The following is a 23359-nucleotide window of genomic DNA, read 5'->3' on the forward strand; positions in this document are numbered from 1 at the left end:
AGTGGAGAGGCATTAGGGTAATGGGTTAAGATGTATATGGGCTGTAAAATTTATAAGATTTATCTCCAAAGCACTACATTACTAACTGCTTGATACACTTTTAAAAAATGTTTTTTTTAAATTTTATCATGGTAAGAACACTTAACATGAGACCTATCCTCTTAACAAAAAGTTAAATGCACAAGATAGTATTATTAATGATTGCCTGGTATACTTTTCAACTTGACTGTCTTGCTGTTGCTTCAATTTTCTACCAATACTTTTTCTTGCCTATTTTTCATATTCCTGTTAGAGATATTATTACTTCCAATAATTCAGACCCAAAGCATTGAAAGAATTTTTTTTCTATCTCTCTTTCTCTTCCTCCCAGTGAGTGAGCAGTCACAAAACCCATGCCAAGTAACCTTTTGCAAAGTCTTCACAATTCATCTCATGCTTCCCATCCTCAATACCCTGTCTGTAGAAACTGGAATACAGATCTATTTACTCAGAACACTATTGGCAAGCTGTCCCCACTGAGCCACCCAAATTTACCATAGTCCTAGATCTAACCCTCAGCTATACCAACTGGGAAACTGGATTTGGGGAGAATGCAGAGAATGGGCCGTGTATTGCTGTACATAAGAGATGGGATGGTTTAAGATGTGATAGAATAAGAAAACAGAGAGAGCTTAATGGAGCTAGAAAAAGAGAAATAATCACAGCTAAGACTTGAAAAATGTGGTTTTCTAGAAGCCAAATTCCTTCTACGGTCATGTTCTAGCTCACAGGATTTCCTACTGATCAGAAAGCCTTTTAATTTTCTCTGGCTGAAACATCAGGATCCCAGGTTTTACTATCAAAGATATGATAATGAGTTAAAAAGACTTACGGAATTAAACACAAAAAAAGCATTAGACAGACTTTTCAGATGGAGAGCAGAGCATACTTTAGTTCTTGTATTTGTTTTTGCCCTTTGTCACATCCATGTATTCAGTCTACGTGTCAGCCACTTCTGCTAGTTCAGTCTTCAGAACCATCCTGTGACAGACTATTAATGTATATGCCTCGCTCCTTCCCTTACAGCTGAGAAAACTGAGGTCAGAGTTTCAGTGACTGGCCAGAGTTTACACAGTTAGAAAATGGCAGAACCAGAATTCAGGTTCTTCCATGTCTGACTCCAAAGCCTATGTTTCAGCCACTCCCACCCACTGCCTCTAACAGCAGAGAGGCATAGGATATTTAAACAAGTATCTTGAGAAGTTTTCACCCTTAAGCTTAGAGTTGAAAGCGTTGGTGTTTTCAGTGAATTTGTCTCCGACAATCTAATTAAGGTAAAGGAATTTGAAAAATCCCCTCAAGTCTTTCCTGCTCCATAGTTCTGTGACATTATTTCAGTTGTTTGACTCCAAATAAAAAGAGAACATGATCAACAAATGCCCTTTTACATATGTAAGAACCACATTTAGTGAAGCTATTACAGTATTGCTCATGTAGGTCTATAGAATTTGAAAACAATCTTTCTCTACCATTTTAGGAATAAAATCATAATGGGTTTTGGAAGTTATGCATTTAGTTAATAGATGTTTAGACACAAGGATATATTTTATCAAATTAATTCTGTAAAAGAAATCTTCATGACACCATCAGAGCCATTGTTATAGTAATTATCTGACACTGGATTTGATTATGAAGAGCTTTTATGTATATGTCCAGTCATTTCTTACACAATGCAGTGTGAGACTATTAACTTCTATTTACTTGATTCACAGCTGATCTAGTTATAAATATGAACTAAATCATTCAGAATAAATAAGCTACAAAATATATTGAAATAAAAAAATATATGCTTAAGAACATTTTTAATGTACATTAAGTAATTCAGGTCTTAGCTGTGATTATTAAACAAATACACGTTAGTGGTTGTTTATAACTTGCTTCTCTTCTAAACATATTTTTACACTTATATGGTGAGTATGGTTATTATTTTAACTTTGTTTTTATGTGTAATTGAAAATAACTATTAAGAATTGATGCAAATTAACTGACCTACACAAGGATAGTAAATAATTACTCTGGCTTACTTATGTTTATCTAGATAAACATAATAGAGAAAATGTATTTCATACATGTGAAATAGAGTAATTCCTGTAGCTGCAACTCTTTTGTATTAATAGTAATTCAGATTTCCTCCCTAACCTAGCACTTTATTTTGAAAAAAAATGTTTAATTCAGAAAACTGAGAGAAAATCCTGTGGCAGTTCTGTTGTTAACTAAAATCAGTTTATGTAGATCAGCTTTCTATCACAAAGCTCGTCTTACCTTGTCCCCAGTGATAGCTGCATACAAAATAAAAAACTCCGAAGGTTCTTCTTTTCTGGGCCTTCTCTTTCATTTAAAGTCAATTTCTCTTTTGAAGTCAGATGAGGCAAAGACAAGGATTCTCTAGATCGACGGCCTGAGTTTGAATCCAAGCACTGCCACTTGCTGACTGTGAGACCTGTGGCAGGTTCCGTGTCTCATTTTCCTCGTGGGGATGACACTTGCATAGGATTGCCATGAGGATAAGATATTTCTAGTGCCTTAGAATACAGAAAGCGCTATGTAAATATTCATTATTTTTGTACAACCTAAGTTTTATTCAATGCCCATGTTATTGAAGTATAATATATGTGCAGAAAAGAACTATCATAAGTGTTCAGCTTACTGAAATTTTATAAGCTGAACAATCCTGTGTAACCTGTACATAAATCATGAAATTGGTACCTTAAAAATCCTCTTCATGTCCCCTTCCTGCCACTACCCCTCTCTAAGGGTGACCAACATCCTGACTTCTGATTAGTTTCATTAACAACTATTTGTTCAACCTTGATATTGCAGCAATTGATAAGGGATTTATTGTCATGGCATTTTATTTTGATTTAATATCTAAGACAAACGTACTTGCTGATTAATCTTTTAATATTTACAATAATAAATATATTGCATATAAATAGAATATATGTAGTATAACATATAATAGGCCAACAAGATTTAATACTTTAATGTATTTGGTTCTATAGGTTGAAAAAGCTCCTTGAACAAGAAAAGGCTTACCAAGCCCGCAAAGAAAAGGAAAATGCTAAGCGGCTCAATAAACTAAGAGACGAGCTTGTAAAACTCAAGTCCTTTGCACTCATGCTGGTGGATGAAAGACAAATGCATATTGAGCAACTTGGCCTGCAAAGCCAGAAAGTACAGGATCTTACTCAGAAACTGAGGGAAGAAGAAGAAAAGCTCAAATCCATTACTGCCAAATCCAAAGAAGACAGGCAGAAATTGCTCAAGTTAGAAGTGGATTTTGAACACAAAGCTTCAAGGTTTTCCCAAGAGCATGAAGAGATGAATGCTAAATTGGCTAATCAGGAATCTCACAACAGGCAACTTCGACTCAAGCTGGTGGGCTTAACTCAGAGAATTGAGGAGCTAGAGGAGACCAACAAAAATCTCCAAAAGGCAGAGGAAGAACTTCAGGAATTAAGAGACAAAATTGCCAAAGGGGAATGTGGCAACTCCAGCCTTATGGCAGAAGTCGAAAATCTCCGGAAGCGAGTGCTTGAAATGGAGGGTAAAGATGAGGAGATCACGAAAACAGAATCCCAGTGCAGGGAATTGAGGAAGAAGTTGCAAGAGGAAGAACATCATAGCAGGGAGCTCAGACTTGAAGTTGAGAAGTTACAGAAGAGAATGTCAGAGCTGGAGAAATTGGAAGAAGCATTTAGCAAAAGTAAATCTGAATGCACCCAGCTACATTTAAATCTGGAGAGAGAGAAGAACTTAACCAAAGATCTGCTAAATGAATTGGAGGTGGTCAAGAGTCGAGTTAAAGAACTGGAATGTTCCGAAAGTAGACTCGAAAAGGCTGAATTAAGCCTAAAAGATGATCTTACAAAGTTGAAGTCATTTACCGTGATGCTGGTTGATGAAAGGAAAAATATGATGGAAAAAATAAAGCTAGAAGAGAGAAAAGTGGATGGACTTAATAAAAATTTTAAGGTGGAACAAGGAAAAGTTATGGATGTAACTGAAAAGCTAATCGAAGAAAGTAAGAAGCTTTTAAAGCTGAAATCTGAAATGGAGGAAAAAGTATACAATTTGACAAAAGAGAGAGATGAGTTAATAGGCAAATTGAAAAGTGAAGAAGAAAAATCATCTGAATTAAGTTGCAATGTTGACTTATTAAAGAAGAGACTTGATGGAATAGAGGAAGTGGAAAGAGAAATAACAAGAGGAAGGTCTCGAAAAGGGCCTGAGCTCTCCTGCCCAGAAGATAACAAGATTAAGGAACTAACACTTGAAATTGAGAGACTGAAGAAACGTCTCCAGCAACTGGAGGTGGTCGAAGGAGATTTGATGAAGACGGAGGATGAGTATGACCAACTGGAGCAGAAATTTAGAACTGAGCAGGATAAGGCTAACTTTCTCTCTCAACAACTGGAGGAGATAAAGCACCAAATTGCCAAGAATAAAGCCATAGAGAAAGGTGAGGCTGTGAGCCAGGAAGCTGAGTTGAGACACAGATTTCGGTTGGAAGAGGCTAAAAGTCGAGACTTAAAAGCCGAAGTTCAAGCTCTTAAAGAGAAGATTCATGAATTGATGAACAAAGAAGATCAGCTCTCTCAGCTCCAAGTGGATTATTCTGTCCTTCAACAAAGATTTATGGAAGAAGAAAATAAGAACAAAAACATGGGACAGGAGGTCCTCAATCTGACCAAAGAATTGGAGCTTTCTAAGCGCTATAGCCGAGCTCTAAGACCCAGTATGAATGGAAGAAGAATGGTAGATATACCAGTGATGTCGACTGGAGTACAAACTGATGCTGTCAGTAATGAGGCAGCAGAAGAAGAAACACCAGCAGTATTTATACGGAAATCCTTTCAAGAAGAGAATCATATCATGAGTAATCTTCGACAGGTAGGATTGAAAAAGCCTATGGAACGATCCTCTGTTCTAGACAGGTATCCTCCAGCAGCAAATGAGCTCACTATGAGAAAGTCTTGGATTCCATGGATGAGAAAAAGGGAAAATGGGCCCTCGATCACTCAAGAGAAAGGGCCTCGAACAAATTCCAGTCCAGGGCACCCAGGAGAGCTGGTTCTTTCACCAAAACAGGGCCAGCCCCTGCATATTCGAGTGACACCAGACCATGAGAACAGTACTGCGACTTTGGAGATAACAAGCCCAACATCTGAAGAATTTTTTTCCAGTACCACGGTCATTCCTACATTAGGGAATCAGAAACCAAGGATAACCATTATTCCATCACCAAACGTTATGTCTCAAAAACCAAAAAGTGGAGATAGTACTCTCTGTACAGAACGAGCCATGTCCCCAGTCACAATTACCACCTATTCCAGAGAGAAGACCCCAGAAAGTGGCAGAGGTACATTTGCAGACAGGCCCACATCCCCCATTCAGATAATGACAGTGTCTACATCAGCAGCCCCGGCTGAGATTGCAGTCTCTCCAGAATCCCAGGAAATGCCCATGGGAAGGACTGTCCTGAAAGTCACCCCAGAAAAACAGACTGTTCCAAATCCAGTACGGAAATACAACTCCAATGCCAACATCATAACCACAGAAGACAATAAAATTCACATTCACTTAGGTTCTCAGTTTAAACGATCCCCTGGGAGTTCAGCTGAAGGAGCAAGTCCAGTTATTACTGTCCGACCTGTCAATGTGACAGCTGAAAAGGAGGTTTCCACGGGCACTGTCCTTCGCTCTCCCAGGAACCACCTCTCCTCACGACCTGGTGCGAACAAAGTGACAAGCACTATCACCATAACGCCAGTCACAACGTCATCCACTCGAGGAACCCAGTCAGTGGTGAGTAGATGTCCCAAAGTGCAGGCTGACAAAGGAAGGAAGAAGTGAGTAGTGAGAATAACACAATACCCAGAATGAAACAAAAAGCACATGCCTCTTGCTCTACGTGAACCCACTAGCAGAAGTTTCTTAGAGGATTAGTTACACCAAAAAATGAAAACAAAAAGTGGCCTAATGTTTTAATAAATTGAACTAATTTTCAGGGGAAATTTTTGTCGTGTAAGTTATGGAGACCCCCAAAATACTTGCAAAGATGGCCTCTTTGTAATGTCAGCATGTAGTGATATTGTTTAAAATTTGATTTTTATGTTTAAAATACCTTTTAAAATGGAGAGTGGGGGGCATGGTCAGTATGCAAAAAAAAGTAAAACTGTCCCTGGGTTATATTTCTATAACCTAAAATATTCAGTATGTGATCATGTGTGGCCATAGCCATACTTTTTCCAAAAATAAAATTAAAGGATTTTAATATTAAAAACTGTTTTAAAAGTAAAAAGAAAGTAGTTTATATGTCTAAACATTATCTTTTATTAGTAGTATCTTGCAGAGAGCAGGTGCTTGATAAATATTTGGTAACCAGGTAGAAGGCTAAATGAATGATTGTAAAAAAAGCTGTCCCAAGTATAAAATCTAGAGCTTAAAAACAAATTCTATTTTTTGAAACACTTCCAGTGATTGTTGTCAGTTATTGAAGACAGATTAGTAATTGAAGTTATAGAAAAGCATGTACTATTTAGGTATTAAACTAATAGACTAGAAATTATGATTCCTAGACTCTGAACAAATTCTGCAGCATATATTGGAATCTCTTAAGAAAGACAGGAAGCTTATTATATAAGTATAGAACCTATGGCTTATTTTCCCATATCTTCAATATAATTTACTTTCAATTTTCTGAGTACAAACATAGACTCAAAAAGTGTGAATTACTAACCGCTTTGCCAGTAAAACTTTTCATTATTGGCTCTCCGAGTGCCAAATAACACTCAGAATTGCTCACCCTTCTCAAATGGTTCAGTATTGCTTTTTAGGCAACAGAGAGCAAGAGCTTCAATTTCTATAAAAAGACAGAGGAGGTATAAGTTGTTGTAATTTAGAGTAGCTTTTTTTTGCTGGAACATCTTATTACCATTGTAAGGGTCAGATCAAGATAGCTTTGCCTTCTGTCACAACAGTTTTGACTACTGATTAAACCCTATACACAAATAGGATTTCAAAACAGCTACGATTTCTAAGGTCTGAATCATGGCCCACCTACATCAGGCATATCAAATCCCATAAAATCTAGGACAACAAAAAGTTTGGGACACCCCTCTGAGAAATCGAATAGCGAGGCTAGTTCATGTTGCGCATTTATTCGTTCAACATTTATTGAGTGTTAGGTACTCTTTAGGCACTGGGTTAGGTGATGACTGCAAAGAAGACCTTTAGTATATGTGCTGCCGAAGCGAGCACTGCAAAGAAGACCTTTAGAAGTTCTCAGCTAAGTAGAAGACTCAGGATTGGAACCTACCTAGTGGTTGCATGGTAGAGGTATGTACAGATGAACCACCAGCGAAGTCTTCACAGAGGAGGAGGTTTTCCCAGATAACGAGAGACTTTTGAGAAGGAAAGGGGAAAGAGTATGTAGAGAGAGCAGCGTGTGCAAAGACATGGCCATATGAAGGAGGTTGGCACATTTGGGGAAGGGTGAGCAGTCTCCCTGTGCTGCAGCAGCTGGGCATGGAGACAAAATGGAGAGGCAAACTGGGGGGCAGGTATTGAAAAGAGACACATGTCTTATTGTGATATTGACATTTTACCTCATAGAGTATCCAAAGGGAGCCATCAAAAGGGTAATGATTTAAAAAAACATTACATTATTTATGTTTTAGAAAGATATGTCTATAAAACAGTTTAAAGGGTACATTGGAGGGGACAGAGGCTGAGGACAGGGATACTGTTGCATTTTTCTAGGCTAGAGATGGTGTTGGGAAATGAGGGCAGAGGTATACTGAAGACAGAATCAAAAATTTCATGACAAATTGAGTATGTAGGGTGGCTCTCAGGTTTCTGGCTTTGTTGTAAGGATGGATAGGATGAGAAACATAGGGGGACTAATGTTTGGGGGAGAAGATAAGTAATGTTTTGGGGATGTTATATTTGAGATACCTGAGGGACACTGGAAATGTCTAGCAAGTAGTTGGAAATCAGGATCTGAATTTAAGGAGAACATTGAAGGTTTGAGGTCCCGCGACTCATCAACACATGGGGTGATAACTGACGTGATTCTCAGGGTGAAAGAGAAAAATCAAAAGAGGGCTGAGAATGGAATATGGGATTACCCACATTTAGAAGGCAAACAAGCTAGAACAAGAAGCCAGCAAGAGATTGAAAAGGAGTCATCAGAGACAGGATGTGAATGGGTGAGACTCAAGTAAGAAATCCCAGCGAGAGAGTTTGAGGAGCACTTCAAGGAGGGTGTGGTCATCAGTGACAATGAAAACAATGAGAAGAGACTGGCATCCTTAGGATGGGAAAGGAGAGCAGCTTCATATAAAGAAAGTAGAGATAATTTGGGGTACAATAAAATTGCCTGAGTTCATGCTAGGTGGCTTGTATTTTCTCTGTGAAATAGGAGGTAAAGTCAACTTCAGTAAGGGTAGAGGAGGAGGTAGATTAGGGGCTTGAGAAGAGATGGCAGTTTGGAATAGGTGTTTTAGGAGAGGAGAAAGGAAAGCGATTAGAATGGAGCAGCTACCAAAAAGACTTCAAGTTTCTAATAGTAATTTTATCTGGGGAGGGGTCACCTGTGGCTGCTCCTGTGTGGCAAGAGACCTAACTCTCAGGTCGATGGCATATCCAGGTGGAAACTCACCACCATTTCCCTTGTGTTTCTGTATTTTTCTCTTACAGTCAGGACAAGATGGGTCATCCCAGCGGCCTACACCCACCCGCATTCCTATGTCAAAAGGTATGAAAGCAGGAAAGCCAGTAGTGGCAGCTCCAGGAGCAGGAAATCTGACCAAACTCGAGCCTCGAGCTGAGACTCAGTCTATGAAAATAGAGCTGAAGAAATCTGCAGCCGGCAGCGCTACCTCTCTTGGAGGGGGGAAGGGCTAAGGGCAGTGGCTGCGGGGGTATGTTGTGCAGATGTTACTGCTCTAGTGAAAACAAACCTTCGTTTTTCCGTGCCAACTCTTTACCTGTACTAATTGAAGTTTTAAGTATCTTGTTTATAAAGTAATGTACTAATAGCCATGTGTCTTTCCTATTTTGTGAATTTGTTTTGACGTGGGGGAACAGAACTGACTACCAAAACTACTGTTTGCTGTGTGCTTGGTTGAGGGTGCTGGGCTTGAGGTAGCCGACTTCCAGTCTCAGTTTTGCTTCTAGAAAGTGGACCCATCAGTTAACTCATCTGAACGTCAGTTTCTTTGTCAATAAGATAGAAGAGCTGGATCACATCCTCTCCAAAGCCGGCTCTCATATTTCCTAATTGTAAATCAAATTTACTAGGCCTTGTTCCACAATAATTGATTTTTCAAAAATTCTATTATGAAATAGGAAATAGTTTAACTACTGTCATTTGCTTCTGTCAAATCCCAAATTTGCTTTATGTACTGGAAGAAACATCTCCTAGCTATGATCGGGCCTGGACCTCTAAAGTTTTACAAAAACAAAAGCCTCTGAGATGATTTCAGGAAATAATGTGAATGTGAAATAAAATGGAAATGAAATATGGAATCCTAAAAACAGAGTTTTACTTATTTGTGTGTGTCTGTGTGTATTGTAGAGGTTTTGGCCATTTCCAAAACATTCCCAGGATTTCATAGACAATAATTTTAGAATCATTAATGTCAGACTCATGCTCTATTTAAGTATGCCATTGATTTAAATTGTGGAGCAATTTGAATAGAGCTGCCAAGTGTCTCTTGATAGCTCAACAGAGGTTATAATGGATAGGAAAGAACAGAAAGTAAATTCTGATACCTTAATGCCAAGAAAAAAAAATGACATCATGCATAGTTTAATTGAATTCAAATATTTTCCTCCATTAACTTTCGACTTTACTTGCAAATATAAAACCGGTTCATGATTTCATGTGTGTGTGTGTGTGTGTGTGTGTGTGTGTGTGTGTGTGTGTGTGTGTGTGATGTGGAGTATCATTCCTGTTACTTTTACTTGTGTTTGTATCATTTTCATTAATTTTCAGCATGTTTTAATTGGCATGAAACTGTGTGAGTGCAGAATGCCCGGTGTCTTTGTGAAGATTAACCATGTTCAAGTGGACACTGCTTCATAGTCAAATAACAGCAGATGAGCTCAAGGCTGATAACCTGTAGCTTAGCACATGCGGTCTTATGGGGGCAGCACCTTTGTCAAAATTTATGAGTCAGTTTTGGTGAACTTTACAAAACTAGAATAACCACAAAATTACAGGTTGTTATTTTTCCACTTCTGAATTATGAGGGTTCCAAAATTATTTGTATAGTCCCTGCTCTTGAGATTTGGGAAAAAGTAGATTTAAAGAAAACTGTATAGGATTAGGTTGTAGCCCAATACTCAGCATGCTTCATGATAAAGGGACTCTTCTAATTTCTTTCTACACTGGATGTCCTGTCCCTTGAGAACGTGGACTTGAATTGGACATGATGGGGGTAGATGCCTCACATATTCCCTTTTGCTTTAATCAGATCTCTGTTGCCTACAGCTCATCAGTCCTCAGAATATGTATTAAAAAATGTTGAGCAACCATGGTAGACATGCCAGAACAATAGGATTTCAAGGTAGAATAAGAGAGAGACTGAGAATAAAGATTTTATGAAATATGATTTTAAACAAGTTTAAACGAGAGATCTTGTGATTTTTAATACTGGCTTGTATTTTTTTTTCTTATGGAAATTTTCCTCCTTTTGTAAAGTGGACATCCATCCCTTTCAAAAACAAGGACAATCCCTGGCATTTAGGTATTTAGTGTTACTGAAACATAGCATACTGGATTTAAGTAAATGAAGGTGTCAAAAGTATGACACAGTGCGTTCCTTTTGATTTCACCTGCCATTTTTCAGTGACTTCTGTCATAATCTCATTGTCATTGTTGCTGCTTTTACTTTTACCTGCTCACACAATGCTTACATCACTTCTGCCTGGAAATCCATACCATCCGCAGGGAGAATGCTCCGAAAGGCTTAACTAGATGTACAGGATGTTTATACATCTGTCTTGGAACAGAGCCACCTACAAAGTACAACTGCTAAGAAAACTTGGCAGAACAACACATATTCACTTTACAGAAATGATAAAGAGCAACCACTATGGCAGTTTTTCTTTGTAATTTTAGAATGAACTCTACATTTATTGGATAGCTTTTTTCTAAAGTATGTATTAGAAATGAAATCCACTGGGAATAAGAGGTGGGGGCATTGAATCCACTCCGATTCCAGCTTCCATTTGTGAGTATAATGTTTTTAAGATGCAGTTTAATGTGCTTTTATAAGAGTGAATGGGATTAAAAGGTCAGTCTTTTCCCTGTCCTGAAACAGTATTGTGTAGTAAAATAAAAAGGGTCTTACCAGAGCTGCTGTGTATAGCTGCTGCTCAGATCCCACCCTGGGGAGCAAAGGGGGTTGCCATTTCCACCGATTTTGACGTACTCGCAGGGGATGTGACGTGCGATGCACAGTCTGCACAACTGCAGAGGATGCCCTTGTCTTCCCCTCTTGAGAATAATTTTCATATGCCTACCATTTCAGCAAACTATGATGGTGGCCATGTAGCACGCCTGTTACCAGAAACGATCCTGTATGGGACATGGCCCTACAGGTATTTATCATTTCTTGAAAAGGACCCTCCTGTCTAGGTCACCTGCTTAAACAGTGTCATTCAGTTTCTACTGGCATTTTTATCAGATTTTTAGTGAGGACAAGTTAACGGGTGACAATTTGGCTCTCTAACGATTTTAGTATATTCATTGAGGGTACAGTGTTACCAGATGTCTTACTTGAATATCTACAAGAAGAGAGTGAAGAAATAGCTTTGATGTGTACTGTGGGAAGAGTATAATTTCAGGGAAATGAAAACATGCCCAAGCATGTAAAATGTGCAGAGTTTTGAATTTCTCATACTCTCATAGAATCAGAATACTGGGGAAAGAATGAGACTTTCCTGATTGGGAAAATCCCAGGGATATCAGATAGAAAGAACACATTTATATGGGAGGTTGGAAGGCAGAGAGAGAGAGGATGAGGTAACAAGATGAACACAGAGGGTGTTTCCCAGTAAACGGGAATGTATGGTTCCAAAATTTCCCCAGCCCAGATGAGATTTAATGTTTATCTCCTACCTCCTCACCCAGGTCTCCTCATTGGTTTTCTCCTCGTCCTCTGCTCTTTCAACTTCTTTTCACCTGTTACCTCCACACAGAATATACATATCCTCTGGCCTCTTCCATTTTAGCACAATCTTCCTTCAACTGTGCAGTCCGCTATAGGTACTGCCCCATCTTCTTCCTACCCAGTTAAACCATTGACAGAACACTCACACTTTTCTGCCTCCATTTCCATACTTTCCATTTATTCTTTAACTACCTTTCATTCTTGTTAAAGTAATTTGTATACATAGTTAAAATAAAAGCCAGTGCTAAAAGACAATGAAAACATCTGTTCCGTACCTCACCCCCCTTTTCCCTCAAGTTTGCTGCGTGGAGAAAATAATTTGTAACTTTTAACTGTTTCTTCTGGTATTTATCTTCATATTTCTAAATATACTTGTACTCTAAATTTTTATTTATCAATTTTAGATATGATTTTTTTGTCTTCCCATTATTGTTTTGATGGTTGAGGATTTAGTCCTTTCAAATGTCCCCTCTTTCCTTTTCCCCATCCTTCCAATATGATTACATCACACATATTTTTGTGTGTGTAAATAAGCCGTTAGCATTTGCATGGTTATATATTTATGTTTATAGTGTATATTGTTCCCTGCTGAGCAGAGTAGTATGCTGTGATTTTGTTGCCTTCTTATTACCACTTTTCCCCTTCTAAAGAATAATTGCTTCAATTTTTTTATCTGCTTGGTTTTCTATGTATCTATCTTTATTTTTTCCATATGCTCCAATAGATCTGCCAAACACCTACCAGTAATTTTTCCAAATACTTAAAAACACATCAGTTTCATATTTTTCCTCGGAGGCCTTCTTAGTTCAGTCCTATGCTTCCCTACTAAGTCTGGACTACTTGTCTTCTAGGCCTGCTGCACAGTTGTTATCCTGTTCTCTTTTTGCCTATGTTGAATCCTAGGTTTCCTGGATTTTTTTTTTTTTAATCTCTACTTCTTTTGCTTAACAGCCTGTCTTTATCTATCTATCTATCTATCTATCTATCTATCTATCTATCTATCTATCTATCTATCATCTGTCATCTATCTATCTATCTATCTATCTATCTATCTATCTATCTACCTACCTACCTACCTACCTACCTACCTACCTATATCTATCAATCATCTAGTATATCTTCCAATACGTTCTGCAGAGGGAAAAATCCTTCAGTAACCTCCCTGAGGCAAGCTATCTGTATTTTGGGAATAGATCAGAGGGAGTGAGATGGAGAATCTTACAGTTCAGCATGTCAACTTTTCACTCCCCTGTATTCAGTCTATGTTGCTCATTCTTGTACCTAGTCCCAGAACTTAGGTCAGTTTTTTTCAGAAAATGAACTTCAAATCTAATCTCTGATAAGAGTGAAAGTAGAGTAAGGTTGAGCCTTTCTCCTTCTGTGACCAAACCTTCTAATTTCCTTTGGTTTTCCTTTGGCTTCTCTGACTGCTCTGCCTATTTCCCTTGTTGGCTCCTTATTTTATGCCTACATCTTAAGTATTCTATCACCTCATTCTATCAAATGCTATTTTTCAACACTACAGGCTCATTCTGGTTATTTTTTGTACTCCCATGGTTTTAGTTATCACCCATATGCTGGTGACTACCAAAATGCTGTCTCCAACTTACTTTGTCTAAAAGCCATTCTCAGCACCTACTCCATCCCTCTTGTAAGGCTTCTTCTTTTATTATTCTCCACCTTCGTAGGGTTATCTTGATCTACCCAAACCACTTGAGCTAGAAATCTGGTAGCCATTTTAGGCTCCTCTTTCTCCCTCACCCATCAAGTAGACGCATTCAACAATTCTCATAACCCTCTAACAACTCTAGCATCTGAACTGACATCTCTGTTTCTTCTACCACTGCCTGAGTTGAGATTTTAATTACGTCTCAATCTGGATTTCTCTGGTACACTCCTAACTGATCTCATAACGTCCAGCCTTAAAACCCTCTGATTCATTTTCCATTTTGTTTTCCAAAGTGCAAGTTGATCATACCACTCTTCTATTTGAAAACCCTTGAGAGGTTCCTCATTACCTACAGAGTACAATGCCAACTTCTTGGTATGGCACTCAAGGCTCTCTGTGATCTGGCTCTCTACCTCCCCACTTTTCTGAGCATCCTTCCGTTTGCCTCATCTGGACTCCTACTCCCCCTCCTCCCATCCCCCCCATCTCCCACCCCAGGAGTACAGAAGGATTTGCATAGCAGACCAGGCCACCTTTCCTTGACTTGATCAACTTGTTCCTTCTCCCTGGATTGCCCTTTCTCCTACTTTTGCTTCTGGTGGTTGTGTCCTTCCCTATTCAAAGTCTCTTTTAAAAACATTGCTGCCACTAGGAACACAAACCATTATTTCAGAAACTATCCTGGGATGTAAGCTTGTCCATCGATATAAGAAAAAAAAAAACACAAACTTGGCACCAGCAGTTGAAGGATGGCTGGAAGTTGGGGAAGAAAGAGGTGTTCTTGTTTCTTCCCTTTGCAATGCAAGCCTGTGAGAATGATGTGGAGGGTACTGACAAATCATGTGTGAGGACATGGAGATAAAGAGATTGTGGAATTAGAGGAAATCCAAATACTGCCATTCTGGATAGTGTAAATTACTTCTATTTCCTTCCAGAGGCCACATGGCAGCTAATAGATGCAAAATAGCCAGGAGTCCGGGATTCAGGAGTTTTCACCTCTGGAGACCTCACACGTGTGGAGAACTAAGGGGGCCCGAGAGGTTTCTGTGAAGTATAAACATACTTGAATGAATTATGAATGACTCTTTCCTCACCCTCTCTGACTTCCCCCGAGGAGCATGGATGATACTTCAGGAAAGAGAAAGTTTTGGGTGATTTGTCATGCTCTTCGGGTTCATGAAGGATCCTCTAAAATAGGTCACAGAGGCTCTCATTTTAAAGGGCCCAACTACACCAATAAACAGAATTTAAGATTTAGAATAGATATCAAGGTGAACATCCAGAAAAGGTGGATTGCTGAACAATGGACTAGATACCTGAGATAGGACTGAAAACCAGGAGCTCTGAGTAAGGCTGTGTAACCTTTGGCAAATCATCTTACCTTGGTTTGGTTTAGCATTTAGTTCTATATAATCTTTTATGATTCTGGCATTCCTTCTTATAGTCATAATATGATGTGTTTCATTATTGTTTAGCAAGCAACTTAAAGGATTCTGCCACAGTGCTTTTCCTAAGAGCTAATGATTATTTGCTTTTCTGGTAAATTATTTGCTTTTCTGGTAAATTATTTGCTTTTTTGGCGTCTCTGTTTGTGCTAATGTGTGATGGACAGCATTGCAAAGTCAAGGGCTGGTTAGAGATGAACCAGACTTTAGAAGATAATTATCTCTATTATTAAAGATGAAAACAAAAACAAAACAAGAAAAACCTCAAGGCTTAGAGATGTCTAACCATCTCATTAATGATGAAGCCAGGTCTTCCCAGTACATTATTTCTCCCAGTACATTATTCATGATTTCATATGAAACTACTTCACATGAGCAAAGTGTGTATTCATACATAGACTAAAACGCCCACATTCATTGGGCCAAAATAATATTGTCAAAGGATTTTGAGATGTTGATGTATCTACATAGAAACTATGTGTCAAAGTTCTAACAATACTTTGAGGAATATTGCTGTTCTTACTAAAAAGCACAATGTTCTTCTCAATTTTCACACATAATGTTATTTCCCATGCTAGTTTGTGACCAGTCATAGACTTAGATCAACCTAGGCATTTAGCATCTGTGTTCAGAAAAGTAGAACCTCAGCATGCTTGGCTCAACTACTTACCTATTTTCCACCATTTAGTTTTTTTAAAATATATTGTATGTATATATATATATATATCTCATAAAATATAGTATATATTATATAAAATATAAAATATACATAATAAAAATAAAATATACATAATAAATATATATATACATAAAACATAGTATACACTATATTTTATATACTAAAATAGTATAGTGTATACTAAAATATAAACTATATTTTATGAGATATATATATGTATGTATGTATATATATATATATATATATATATATATATATATATATATATATAATGTTATATGTGAAAGAACTAGTTCCAACTTGCTTTTTTTTATATGGGAAATAGTAATCTATGTGAGAGAAAGGATTAGCTTGCCTGAAAAGGAAATGACTAGTCGTTATAACTGTGGTTATTAACTCCTGCAACCTGGGGAGGTAAGGGGATGATTTGGGCTGATGATGGAGTGGGAAATGTTTTGGAAGGAAGCAAATAAACTTTTAGGTGATTGAGAAATCCCAAGAGAATTTATATCATCTGGTTCAAAAGTTTCCTGAAACAAATGACAGAACTGATTAGCGGAAGTATTTTTAATTAGCTGAACTAAATCCAAAAGAAGGAATACAAGTCCAAGTCAACAGAGGAAGTTTATTGGACTTCCTATTTAAAACAGATGTTTTATCAGAGCTCTCATTAACTTCTGAATGTGATAATAACAGGACTAAATGCTGAAGCAGTTTATTAAAATGAGAACCCTAAAAGTAAACATTATCTAGGCGCTCTTACATCTAAAAGGTGTATAGAATGTAGAACATTTTTGCAGGTGGATAAATTACTCTACGGGCAGCAAATTCAAAGCTGGGTTTTCGTAGCTGGTGGACAGGAAGAACAGCACAGCCCTAAGATGGTGCCGTACTCTCCAAACAGAGCCCCTGGAAAATAAGGAGCCATGGGACTTGGGAAGCAGGACACAAGTCAGCCAAATTCATGCAAAATCCAAGAGGAAATGTTTTCTGTAACTTGGTGTGCAGTTTCTTGTGGATGAAGCAGCCCTCCTTTGCTGGTGCAAAGTCCTGCTATACGTTGAACTTCTGCTATGTTTTGTCTTTGGTGTGTGAATGTAGAGGCTATCTATTAAAGTGATCTGGTCTCATTTATTAGAGTAAATTTTTAAAATTCAGAGCTCAAGTGTTCCCTTGCAGAGAGTTTGGCAGAGCATAAACATATGCATTACTTGGGAGGAAGGCATTGGCTTTCCAAGCAGTACGTCTTTCCTACTCCACAGCCAAGGAGCTCTCCTGAGGGGAATCAGAATTCCAATTTGTTGCCAGGTTGCCCCACTCTAGGGCTCAGGAGACAGTCTCATGCAAATTTCTCCCCAGATCCTGTCTTGTGGATCTCAAGTCATCTGGCTGGCCAGTGGTTTTGGTATACCACCCAAGGAGGTTGAACAGTTAGTGAGTTCCAAAGTCAAGTGTAAAAGTGTAATTAGGAATAGATAATATGTTAAATTTCCTATCTATGGAAGTTATTTAATACTAGTGTAACAAAAGAGTGAATTGATAAGCCACATCATTTTGTAATATATCATAATAACAAATAATGTATTTAATAGGTTACCTGAAGCTTCTTAAGGAAAAAACATCAAGATAACACTTGAGAGAAACATATAGAAGAAAATGTCATTAAGTGCTTTTGGTAAACTTTTAATGTTAAAAATATATAAAAATTCAATGTCCCCATGAATATATGTTGATTCAGGCTTAGAGGTAATTTTGCTTCTTCCAAATAGATAAAAAGGAAACTATATTATTAAATGTCTGCACATCAGAAGGCCCCAAGTTTAAGTGCTTTGCTATTTTGAGTCTGCTAATAGAGGTGGTATTTAACTATGGCATTTGGTCTCAATCTGCCTGATATATATTGTACAAATTACTAATATCAGAAAAATTATTACAGAAGTATACCTAATTTTACTTAGGTCTCTTTAGAGGTCTCAACTGACCTATAATTGGGTCTTAGTTTGAGATGAAGTGAAGACAGAGTAGGAGATGGGATAAGATTTGCTCACTCACTTTGTAACTTCAATAAAATTTATGACGTTTTATTGTACTAAATCATGAAAAAAAAGAGAGCTACTTGGGAATTCTGCCTTTAAAAAAAGATACAAATAATGGCATTAATCCCTAAATAATTTTTCTTTGCTGATTCCATATGTATCAGATAGTTTTGCTGTGTAATGAGTCATCAAAAAATTTAATGGCTTAAAACAACATTGTATTTTTATTTCTCGCAATTTTGTGTATTGTTTATAGATTTGGGGAAAACAGGTAATAAGCAAACATAGATTTAATAAATGTGATTAATAAATTTCAATTAATAGGGCCACTATCATATAGATATTTTCTCAATATCTCTAGAAACAAGATGAAATATGCCTTCACGTATAAAACAAAATAACTTGAGCTTAATTGTATTCCTTTAAATAGTTTATAAAATAAATACCATCATTTACTATTAAAGTAGAATAAATTCTATTTGACATTGTCAAATATTTTTGAGATACTTTTTAATAACATAATCTGATTAATATCATTAGTAGGTATACGATGCATGGATTACCAGTTTGCTAATTTAAATATAATAATGAAATGTAATGGTCCAACCAAGACATTGTTTCTTCCATGTATGGACTTTTTTGCCATATATATTTTTACCAAATGCTAATTCTGGAAAGCTATTATTATTATGGGGATTACAAAATGCTAGGATTAAGAGAAGGTAACTCTAGGAATTTAGAGGTCTGCACACTCAAGGTGAGAGAAGGTATTGTAGTAAAACAAAATATTAGCCCCATAAGGGATGTTAGAGATGATCTCTAGTGCTCTCATTTTGTTGTGAGGAAACAAAGGCACAAGCATTTTGAATTACATCTACAATAAGGACATATCTGGATTTCACTCTTTTAAATTTATGTTTTCTATGCTTTCTTAAGGGAGGAAAACAGAGAAGCTGCTTTAATTCTATTAGCTAAATTTGAGACCTATGTGTTTTCACTTATTGAAAATTACAGACATTTTTAAAAAGAAAAAGATTTGAGTGGGAAATAGCATTTTCATTTTAGACCCTGATTTTAACTACACAATATTTTAATTCGTGTTTTTAATTTTTGCCTGAAGATTTTGCTGTTTTTAGGCATTGAAAAAATATGAAGCCAGACCAATTTTCCCATTAAAAAAAAAGAGATAAAAAAATCGTATGTATGCCTTAAAAGCTTTACAAAAGCTTCATAGCTAAATATTATTAAATGTATAAAACATTTATATATTTCATTTTACTTTGCTTTCTTACCTGTTTTATCCCAAATTCAACTTCAAAAGTAGAAGGAAGAAATGGAAATATCTCCACCTAGTGGTCAGCATAAAGTAAAGTTAATGAAACCAAATTAAGAAACATTTTGTTTTTGATAGAGGATCGATCACTCACTGTACATAATTAGCACAAATCGATAGGTCTATGGCATAATATGCTTTAATTAATATTTATTTAGATTTTAATTACCTAAGTAAAAAAAAAGTGTACATAGTACTTTAAGTTAAAGTGAAAATAATAGGTGGAAAATTTCCTCACGCTACTGATAAACCTTGATGTTATTTTTTACACTTAGAACATTGCCATATGTTGACAGGGAGGTAATACACTTCCCAGACAGAGAAACTATTTGAGGCTTAGTTATTTCTTTCCTCTGCCCTTTATAATCTCAGCAATGGCAGGACTGTTTCATTTTGCCCATCGACGTATTTCCATGCCTAGCACAGTGACAGGCACGTGGTTGAGCCTCAATAAATAAGTCTTGACAGAATGAAAAAAGTGATACATGTTTATAAAGGCATAAAGATTAAGATAAAAGTGAAATTAATTTATAAGTATAAATATTACACACCCATATGTGGCTGGTACTGTTCTAAATACTACCTCAATTTATTTTTTATTTACTTTTATAAGAATGAATTTAGATTTAAAAGCATATACAGAATGATGCAAAAGGAAAGCAGTCAGAGAAAAAAGTGGGTCATCTGTGTCTATTGACTTCTTAAAAATAGATAATGAATATTTCCTTATTAAAACTGAAATTCACACCCATTAAAAGTATGTGAATATTGTTCAGAACAGAGCAAGTATGACTGGGAGAGTTATGGTACCTCTGGGAAATAATCTGGTTTCCCACTATGGGGCTTGTATATAGTATTATAATTACTGTGTTTGTGTTCAATTCTTTCCTTGAGTAAAATCAATCTAATATTATTAGAATATTAGACATGGTTTCTAAAAAGTTTTAAGAATTTTGGAGGTAAAGCACATATGTCAATATAAAGAAGTTACCCAAGAATAGTAGAGAACTGCAGGAGAAGCTATTGGGCTCATGTACCTGTTTTTGTTTTGTTGTTTAACATCTGTTATGTGGTATTGATCCTCACATAACTACTGATTTGAGTTTCAGTTTAATTGAAAATGCTGTATCTTTCTTCTCTTTGTAGAAAGCATCATCATTCACCAGTTACGTATGAACTCCAGATGAAATGGTAAACCAAGCACATTCTGGGTGTGTGTACTTCCTCTGAACCCTGTTGAATGGATAGTATTTCTGCAGCCCTCCATCATCACTAAGGTCCTCTATGCTACTGATCACTACTGGAAATAGTTTCCTACTTACAGTGGAATTGTTTTGAGGATGTAACGTAAAAGCTGAAAATGGAGTCGCTGATAATATGAAAATAGGTAGCAACAGCAATTCAATCTTTGTGTCAAAAGAAATTTCCTTTTGCAAAGCTTTCAGGTCCATGGGCACATGCTATGTAACTTATTTTTATAATACACTTTGTAATGTGATTTCTTTTCTCCTAAAGTGTTTCCTTTTTCATAGTCTATGGCACATGTATCTGTAGACTCCATGGTCAGTTCTTCAAAACATTGGTATTGGTGCATTCAAAGCAGCACCTCTAATTATTTTATCAATTTGTTATTTCTGAAGAAAAGAAAGTACAACAGTCTCTGTATTTCCTGGGGTAAATTCAAGATATAGAACAGAAGCAGGAGATTCTGGAAGAGGTTTTATTATTGCTTGTACCATGCTGTGGTTCTGATCATGGGTCAACACTAACAAATAAAGCTCTGATTGAAAGTTCAATTGTAAATACGTAAAGCCAGTTTCTAAAGTTGCTCTTTCTAGTTCTGTGCCAAGAACTCTGGGTGAATTGATTTCATGTGGGACAAATTAATAAAAGGAGATGTATGAGTTTAACTTGTAAGGATTATAGGAACAGCTTCAACTTACTGTTCAATTATATTTCTGTTTTCATTATTTACTTATATGTACAGGATTTACAACAGGATATCAAGATTATTTCTCACAATCTACCTAAATGAAAGCCTGAAAATAAAAACTGAACTAGATAATAGTATCAGCTTCCTTTTTAAAAATGGTAAGAGAAATCTCAAGACAGATAACTTTTTTTTTTGATAGATAGGACTTGGACAGATTTTCAGAACCACATATAGGTTGGAGAATATATTCTTCAAAGGTAAGAAGCACATGCATTGCTCAAAGCTCAATGTCAGAGCTGCTGTTGAATTTAGGTTTATGTGAAAATATGGATCTAAAGTATACTTGAAACCCTAATAATATAAGTATTTTTAAAAGACCTTGTTAACGCGGACATGTTATCAATAAGTTCTTTAAAGATAAATGAAGATTTGACACATTGATTTCTGAACGCAGGAATTTTACATCATGTATCTCATCTGAGATTAAAGAAAGTATATTTCTGAATGTCATGAGGATAACTATAACAAAAACCACACAAGTAATACTGTTGGCCCATTTCTCCAGTTCCACAGGTTGTACCTAGGTTTATAAGTCCATAGAGAGGAGTCCACGCTGAGTCTCTGGAATAGAAAACTTTATGTTGGATTTCTCCTCTATGTAACTTTATAAGGTTTTAAGGTATACCTTATGGAATTAGCAAATCTCATTCAGTAGGTATTATAAATTAAATAATTATATTATATGTAAAATTAGTTTTGATTTTTATAAGTAAAAGAAATGCTACAGTAGGCTTGTCCTAGCTTGAATGATTGTGAACACATCACATAACCTGCAGGGCTTTTGATTACTGATTAAGAAAACTAGAGTGTATATGTTTGAAGATTAAAAAAATTGTTATGGATTTTGTTTTCTGCAAACGTTTCTGAAGTGTAATGATGTTTTCAATTAGAGAAGGGTTTTATTTAGTGTTATGTTTTTTCACTCACAGTGAAGTTCTCTATTTGCCAGTGTTTATACTTCTGATGGCAAAAATATTCTGATATATCATAGATTAGCATTTGAAGCAAATAACCTTTGTTCAACTTGTGGGAGTTTTATTACACTAATAGTGACAAGGCTAGAGAAAAAGACTTTAAAAACTTCTTGACTTTAATTTAAAACATTAGAAGTAATTTACATATATTTGGGTCCGAGTTTTCATTTCTCCTGAATTTATAATGAACTTTGGTACTTGCAATGCAAAGGGAGGATGATGGTGCAGTCAGAATCATTTAGCTGGACACTGAGCTTTTCTCTGCCCATGCTATGAGTAAGTCTGTTTAAATCCAAATGGAGTCAGAGTTATAGATGAGTAAAATTAGTAAAAATTAATTAAAAATTGTTTTCAAATAAAATAGAATATTAAAAACAGCAAATAGAAACACCAGCTATATCCTTATCTGATGAATAAACAAACAAGATAATAAGTAGTCATATACCAATATCCATATCCCATCGAAAAAATTGCCCCCACATGCAAACCTGGCACCATTCTAGGCTCAAATAATTTCTGTATCTCTCATTGTAAGTAAATCTCCAATCATCAATATGAACGAGAATCAGTTTTGAATGGAATAACGTATTTTTTGAAGTATAATCATAATTAGTGTTTCCAGTTTGAGGCACAACATTAAACTAATCCATTATTTTACCCTTTTCTTTTTGATAGGAGTGTTTTTTGAGGGTATCATCTACAGAGATTTTTTTCAAGTATTTCATAAAATATTAGGGTTTGATGAAAATAGTGGGTAAACATTCTAGATGTTAGATGTCTGGAATGTTCACAAAATGTGAAGAATTAATTGTATTTTAGGACAATCATTAAAAAAAATCATGGGTGGAATATCTAGATTAAGCACTAACAGAGACACCAACGCTACTGAAATAATCACAGCTTCTAAAAATCAGTGGCAGAGCAAGAGTAAGTGTTACATGAGATAATGTACTATGTTTGTGTCCTTTGTCTTTATGCTATGGTTGAATTTTCCTTGAAATGAATA

At 36.3% G+C, this 23359-nt stretch overlaps 1 protein-coding gene across 4 annotated transcripts in view; it reads left to right on the top strand.

The window, feature by feature from the left end:
* FILIP1 (filamin A interacting protein 1) overlaps positions 1–21454 on the top strand; it is a 187835-nt gene extending 166381 nt beyond the window's left edge. For 2 of the 4 annotated variants that reach the window (XM_081035132.1, XM_081035135.1), the window contains 2 exons: positions 3042–5847; positions 8743–9828. In XM_081035132.1, coding sequence (XP_080891258.1) covers positions 3042–5847; positions 8743–8949 — 3013 coding nt within the window. In that variant the 3' untranslated portion in view covers positions 8950–9828. Of the gene's footprint in view, positions 1–3041; positions 5848–8742; positions 9829–20532 lie in introns of those variants that run through there. The other 2 variants (XM_081035134.1, XM_081035133.1) reach the window with 2 other exon arrangements.
* Positions 21455–23359: the final 1905 nt, after the last annotated feature.

The sequence above is a fragment of the Rhinolophus hipposideros genome (genome assembly GCF_964194185.1).
Source record: "Rhinolophus hipposideros genome assembly, chromosome: 3".
Classification (NCBI taxonomy): domain Eukaryota; kingdom Metazoa; phylum Chordata; class Mammalia; order Chiroptera; family Rhinolophidae; genus Rhinolophus; species Rhinolophus hipposideros.